At 33.8% G+C, this 7,618-nt stretch overlaps 1 protein-coding gene across 1 annotated transcript; it reads left to right on the top strand.

The window, feature by feature from the left end:
- The first annotated feature begins 285 nt into the window (after positions 1-285).
- Positions 286-3,326, top strand: LOC114278366 (acetylajmalan esterase 2-like). The gene is made up of 7 exons (XM_028220374.2): positions 286-541; positions 1,461-1,622; positions 1,871-1,905; positions 1,953-2,171; positions 2,247-2,262; positions 2,744-2,968; positions 3,112-3,326. The coding sequence occupies exons 1-7, from the start codon at positions 286-288 to the stop codon at positions 3,324-3,326; spliced, it is 1,128 nt and encodes a 375-aa protein (XP_028076175.2).
- Positions 3,327-7,618: the final 4,292 nt, after the last annotated feature.

Genomic DNA, 7,618 nt, shown 5'->3' with positions numbered 1-7,618 from the left:
GTAATTTTTTTTCCGTTCAAAATATTAACGATCTATGGTGAAGGGACCATATTGTAATAAAATTGAAAGTACAGGATGTAAATTGTTCATTTGAAATTACGAGGATCAAAATAAAATTTCACTCAAATTAAAAAGATTAATGATGTAATTTACGCAAGAAAAAACTACAAAGGAAACCTGGAAAAACAAACTTTACATTATGTGTTTATAAGACACAACAAGGTGGGCTTTACATCAAATAGTTCCTACAACAGCATTCTCATTGCTTAATGCATAGTGTTATATATGGCTTCTAAATCTGCATGTTACTACTCTCTCATAACCATCACTCAATTCCTTCTCATTTGCACTGCTGAAAAACCGATACGTCCCTTTGAATATCTGTATCAATTTGGAGATTCAAAAGCAGATACTGGTAATCTCATTCGCTTAGGTTCTATTGGCGCAGGAACTGCAGCTGCCCGCCTTCCATACAGTGAAACTTTCTTCCATAGACCCACTGGCCGCTGGTCTGATGGACTTCTTATCACAGACTTCTTTGGTAGGTTGGCTCAAACACTTCCCCTTATATTACACAAAATGGCACAAATGCATTGCTGATTTTGTGTGTGTTTATAGCATTCCTATTCTAGAGTACACTTGATCCTTTAATTAGTGGTCTTGTAAATACTTTCAATATTTTTGTAATTTTGTTTGTGAATATAGAATGCTAATTGAAAATTATCGTTAAGATCTAGTTTGGTGTTACATATTATGCACATGGTTATTATAATCTAGATCTGGATATCGAACTTCAGATTTTATGATTTTAGTTTGGTCAACAATTTTGGATCGTGCTACAATATAAAATTTTATAGAATCTTAGATTGATTACAATCTTAGTTAAAAAAGTATGTAGAATCGTACTACGATCCTGATTTTCTCAACTTTTTAAGTTATTTCTTCTATATATATGTGTATGTTTGTCAAAATTTTGACTAAAAGTCTTATTTCTATGTGTTTCCCATGTAGAAACTTGAAGATAATGTGAAAGCTTTTCTCTATTTATAGAAGACAAATTTTCAAATTATTTGCATCAAAATGTTTGGATCAGAATTGAAAATCTAGATTCTCTCTAAAATCAAATCCAATGAATTCAGTTTATAATTCGAATCAAATTGTTAGGAGGAAAAATTAAAAATTGGATTTCTCTATAAAATCAATACAGTACTAGTAACCATTGATCAATTGTCATTAATAAATACTATTTGTAAATTCTATACAACAATTTGTAAATTCTATACAACAATTTATGTTTACATATAAGATGACTATATCAAAATTATCATTTCTCTTTAATATTTTTAATAATTTTTTTTAACATACATTCTCATTATTGATAAATTTTCATCTTATTTTGTATTGAAAATATATAGAATCTTATAATCTGCGATTTAAATTATATATTGATTGTGTTAAAGCTATGGCTCTTCAACTCCCATTGCTTAATCCTTATTTGGAAAGGAATGCTTCATTTGATCATGGTGCCAACTTTGCGGTAGCCGGATGTACAACGCTCGACAGTTCATTTCTAGCTGCAAGGGGCATTCAAACCCCAATTATCAATACTCCTCTTAGGCCCCGTTTGGGGACTTACTTTTTTAGTCAACTAGCCAAAAAGTTACTAAATTAACCAAAAAGCCAACAACTCAAACAAAAAAGTCAAAGATTCTCTTTTCTGTCTACTTTTTGCACATCTTTTCGTAATTAGTCAAAAAGTCATCCCAAACATACAAGTTTTTTTTACCTACCTTTTTAGCCAAATAACTAAAAAGTTACTAAATTAACCTGTTCCAAAACGAGGCCTTAGTGCTCAACTAAATTGGTTTAGAACTCTCCTCAACTCCACTTGCTCCTCGCAAGCAGGTTAGTCTCAAAAAAAAAAAAAAAAAAAAAACTTTTAGCATTATAAGTTGCGTACTAATGAGTTACAATTGATGAATATATCCTATCAAACTTGTCTTCCACTTTATTGTTTATCAGAATGTGTAAGAAGGCTCAATAGAGCTCTTGTTTTTGTGGGTGAAATCGGAGACAATGACGTTAGTTATGCTTTAGCTGAAGGCAAATCAATTCAGGAGATTCAATCTTATATCCCAGATCTTGTTCGGGTCATTATCAATGGAGTTAGAGTAAGCTCTTGACTTTACCAAAGTAGTAATTGCTTATATATGTATGGCTTTTTCATGTAACTTTTGATGATGTAGGAATTGATACGGCTTGGTGCCATATGAATTGTAGTTCCTGGAAATTTTCGTTTATACTATGTTTGGTTGGGGAATTTGAGAAGGGATTTGGAAAGGAAAATAGAAAAGGTAGGTGATATGTGAATAAAACATACATATATTTCACTTAGTTTCACACACTTTTTAAAGGAAAACTGAAGAAAAACTGAATCTGTTTTATTTCTATTTTTTTAACAACACGAGTACAGTAGTGCATATACATATTTATAGAGAATACCTGTGTAACTACTATTTAACTACAGTTTACATGTCACTCAAATATAACCAAGCTACCTAACTCTGATTAAGTCATAACTGTCTAACTAATTCTGTTTTCTAACTAATTCTGTTTTGAGCTGACTGTAACTCTCCTCTGCTTTGGTGCTTTGGTTTGCTGCTGACTTTGCTGACTTGTGCTCCTTAACACTTTTTCCATTTCCCTTTTCAAATCCCTCCTCAAATCTCCTAACCAAACACAGCGTTAGGATGCTTCCCGGTTTACCTGAGTAAATCAAATAGCACTGATCCTAGAGTTTATGACGATCTTGGTTGCTTGCGTAGTTTAAACGAGTTACTAGTTTTTCAGAACAACCTCCTTCAAAAAGCTATAGGCTCACTCAGACAAGAATTTCCACATGTTGTCGTAGTCTATGCCGACTACTATTCATCTTTCCAATCCATTCTTCGTCGTGCACCTTTTCTTGGTGAGTGAGGTTCTTCTATATCTTACATTACATACATACATACACTTCTTTATATGTATGTATTATTAACAAGTAATGGTTGAATAATTAACATGATGAATAATTACTTACCATTTAATGGTTGTATTGACATTTGTGTGTAGGATTTGACAAGCAATCACTGTTGAGAGCATGTTGTGGAATAGGAGGGACATATAACTATGATGCCAACGGGATGTGTGGATCACAGGGTGTGTCTGTTTGCCCAAACCCAAAACAATACATTCATTGGGATGGTATACATTTGACACAAGAGGCTCACCATTGTATATCAGATATTCTAAAAAATATTCTATTTCAAATTCAATGTGTTTTTTAGAATATGTTGATGCACCACGCCTAATTCTTCATCAGAAACTGTAATAAAACCCCAAAAATATTACAATTATATAAGTAATAATAATAATGGGTGAAACAATCATGTTATTTCTCCATGTTGCAGTTGCTATCGTGACTTTAACAATTCTTCAAAAGATTATAAGCAAACACATTGTGTGTGTGTGTTTTTTTTTCCATAGTTAATGTTGAAATTTCTAAGACAGAGAGAGAATATTATATTATGTGTATATTTAATATTGTATTAAATAATAATGTAACAATGTATACAGTACTTTTTATATAGGAGGAGAGAAACCTAAATATAGTAATTTTAAGTATGGTAATAAATAAATTATGTTATATATGACAGATAGAATATATAATTACTATATTTAACAACCCCTTCAAACTCAAGTAAGGATACCAACTTGAGATTGGAAAGAGAAATTAGAACACGAAATAAAACTAAAAATAAAATAAAATATGGATAGATCCGAGGCAAATCGATTGCAAATCCAGATGGGAGCACAAGGGTGCTTGAGATAGATGAGAGGTTGGAGTTAATGTTGGGAGATAGTTTATGGCCGTGTCGAACCATTGCAAAAGAAAAACAGGTGTTGAACTCGCGAACATGGCACACATGTAACTTATGACATTGTGTTGAATAGTGATATCAATAGATGAACCATGTATGCCAAAAGGTGATAGCTTTAAAAGGAACCATGTACACTAGAGGGCAGCTTAGAAAGGAACCATGTGCGCCAAGAGGTGGCTTGGAAAGGAACAAAATGCGCCAAGGGGGTGGCTTAGGGGTACACCAAGAGGGAAACTTAGAGAATGTGCCGAGGGAGGTGGCTTAGGGAGTACGCCAAAGAAGGGGGCGACTTTGGTAGTGCGCCAAGAGAGGCGGCTTAGGGGGTAGCTTAAGGAGTGCGCCAAGGAGGGCGGCTTGGGTGGTGTGCCAGGGGGGCAACTTTGGTGGTGTGCCAAGAAAGGCAACTTGCGTGGTACGCCAAGGGCGACTTAGGTGGTTCGCATGGTGTATAACAATGCTCACTATAATACCCCCTCAAACTCAAACAAGGTTGAAGATAAAAACTTATTTGACGTTGAAGCAGAGAGAAAGACAAACTGAAGCAGAATGAAGAGACCATATTAAGATAATAATAATAATAATAATAATAATAATAATATTGGGTACAACCCTTTTTTTTAGGTGATGTAGGTTGTGAAAAAAAAATTGGTGGAAAAGGGCAAAAGAAGAAAAGAAAAATAAATAAATAAATAAATAAAAATATGTCAAGACTTTGAAAAATGGACATGGAGTGTAGAATAATAATAATAAAATAAGAGAAGATCACATGGGTGTGTGAAAAAAACAAAAAAGTGAGAGAGTTAAAAAAAAAAAAAAAAACCAAGATTTGGGTTTGAAAATAGACTAAGAGAAAAGAAAAGAAAAAATAAAAATTTATGCTCTGGAGAGTGCTAAAAGCCGAGACGACGGTGGAGAAAGCTATGCAAACCGAAGCTGACAAAGAAGGAGATGGTGGCCGATAGTGGAGTTGGCGGAAAAGAAGACAAAAGCCGAAAAGAAGCCGGTGATTTAAAGCGATGATTGGAGAGTTTTATACTGTAAGGAAAATATAGCAGCAGAATGGGTTAAGATCCGTTGAGTGGCCAAGGCAAGGTTATCACCAGCCGATAAGGCAAAGAATACCAAGAGCTTAACCTATAACTTTGATATGATGTTAAAATATCTACGAGAGAGAAAGAGAATATTATATTATATGTATATTTAATATTGTGTTGAATAATAATGTAACAATGTATATATAAGACTCCTTTATATAGGAGGAGAGAAATTTAAGTATGATAATCCTAAGTATGGTAATATACATAATATGGTATGTATGATAGACAGAATATATAGTTACTATATTTAACAATTTATATCAAAAAAATAAAAATAAAAATTGTATCCTATGTCTCATCTCATGTCACTGTAGATACCCAATTTTTGACCGTCCTTAAGACTTGGGTGTTTTATTCCAAACACTCGATGATGAAAATTACACTGTGCAATCTTTTGAATTCTTAGCGAAGAAATTTGGATTCAAGATCTAATCCCAAACCTTGTACTCTATTTTGGCCAAACTATTTTAGATCTTAAAACCCTCATTTCAAAATATTTTTCCAAATGCTTCTACGATGTTCCGAGACTCGCATTTCATTTAAAACATTGCACTTTTCGGTAAACTAAGTAAGGACAAAGTAGAGATACATGGAAGAGAGGTGAACTCTTTGAAAAATATTTAAAATATCTTATTTATAGGTTTGAAGTTGAAAGAAATAGGAGGTTAGAAGAAAACTAGTTTAGGAAGAAGTTGATCATCAAACCGTTGAGCAAGAATGAGCAACTTTTACTGAATTAGGCATATCTCTTTGCACACTTAGAATTTAGATATGATTCCACCATCAATGGAAAATAGATTTTTGGGGCTTCAATTTAGACTCAAGAATCACCTAAAACCGAGTCCGGATAAGGGAGATATACCCATTTGAATTTAGACTTGGAATGCAGATTTTTGGACTCGGCCAGGTCTCAATGAAAAATAAACCAGAGTTTCTTTTTAGGCCTAGCCATTTGTTTTTAGGCTCGGCTGTGTGTTTTGGGGCCCGGTCGGGTCTTAATGGCGAAAAATGGGACAGTTGGTGGGAATTTGCCAGCTGTTGTTTTTCGAAGATATTTTCTGCCAAATTGGCTCAAATTCTATAAATAGATCCCTTGCATTGAGAATTGAAGGTTAGAAGATTTTCTTAAAGGCTTTGAGGGAGATTGAGAGCTAAAACCATCCTCTTTGCTTCCTTTGATCTTCAAACATACACAATACATACACCATTAGAGCTTGTTTTTGGAGCTTTTTGTTGAGATTTTAAACTAAATTTCAGAAACTTGAGGGTGTTTGGAATCAAGTTTGTTAACTAAGAGCTTACCTCTCTTTCAAGAAGTATAAGCTTGTCACATTTTTTCTTACTTTCATTTGAATCTTTTTCTATCTTTTTCTTATGTTTTCCTACTGTTTTGGATCCATTCTAAGTGTTAGAACTTGGGGTTTAAGAGCTACCAAATGTAGAGAGGCTTAACACCCTTTCTTGCACCTTATCCCATAGCTCACACCCTTTGTTTTTGCACTTTTTTCTTTGGTTTTCATACTGATTTACAGAGTTTAAAAGGGCTGAAAAACATGGTTTAGAAGTCCCAAAAGTGGAGGGATTAGCCATCCCTCCTTGGTCTTGCTTATTAGCGTTGTATTTCTTTGTTATTACCTATCTTTTATGCTCTTTAAACATCATTTTGGCTACTATTTTTTTGCATGTTAGGGGCTGTTTTAGGAGCGTTTTAATTCATCAAATTAGCTTATGCTTTGAATACTTTACTTTTTGTGTTGTAAGTCCTCATGGCTTCGATTGTTTAGGACTTAGACACCGAGTCATTTGAGTTGATAGTTTTCTTTGCTTAGTTTCTATGTGAAAAGTCTCATTCTAATAATCAATCTTGCATAATCATTTCTGCACTCTCACTTCTTTCTTGATTTTTCTTTGTTTGAGAGTCATTTCAAGTGATTGATTGTTATTCAAGGCATGAGAAATAGACCTATGCTCAATGGCTTAATCTCTATAGAGGTTTATTATCAATGTGTAGTCTCTCTTTCATGCTGTGAATCAATTCTCGTTTGACATTTTTTCTCATTTAGTGGACTTAAATATCACTTTGGACAAAATGATTAAGTAATGGAAAGGTAAGTCAAAAGGGATTAATAAAATTGGCTTAAAATCAATGAAACCAACCTAAAGAAAATGTTTAGAATTGGTTGGATTCGGCCGGACGTTATACTAGATCCATTGCTTCAAGAATTGTCACTTATCAGTCTATGATATTTTGACAAAACTTGAGGCATGTCTATCTCTCTCTTTGAGTCTCCATGATGAGAGAGAGGGGTGGCCGTCTTCATTGCATTTGTTAATTGTTTTGTCCAAATTGTGTTTGAAATCGTAAAGCCATCAACTTGTGCCTATTGACGGTTTCAGACTCAAATTCACTATTCTCTTAAGTTTCATGATAAAGGGGAGCAGAAGGGACAAAAATGGTTTAAAGTTGCTCTGTCTGTACTGTTTTCACCCTAGAGCACAAAAATAGATTTTTGTAAGAAACTAGTGCACGATCGGCCTCATTTGGACCCGGCAGGGCCTCATTAGGGTGTTAGAAATGGTTTTTGAAAAAATCTAGAAAAA

Source organism: Camellia sinensis, chromosome 10 (assembly GCF_055761805.1).
Source record: "Camellia sinensis isolate YWXY chromosome 10, ASM5576180v1, whole genome shotgun sequence".
Classification (NCBI taxonomy): Eukaryota; Viridiplantae; Streptophyta; class Magnoliopsida; order Ericales; family Theaceae; genus Camellia; species Camellia sinensis.
The sequence above is the reverse complement of the archived record's forward strand: the minus strand, read 5'-3'. Positions and strand labels throughout refer to the sequence as shown.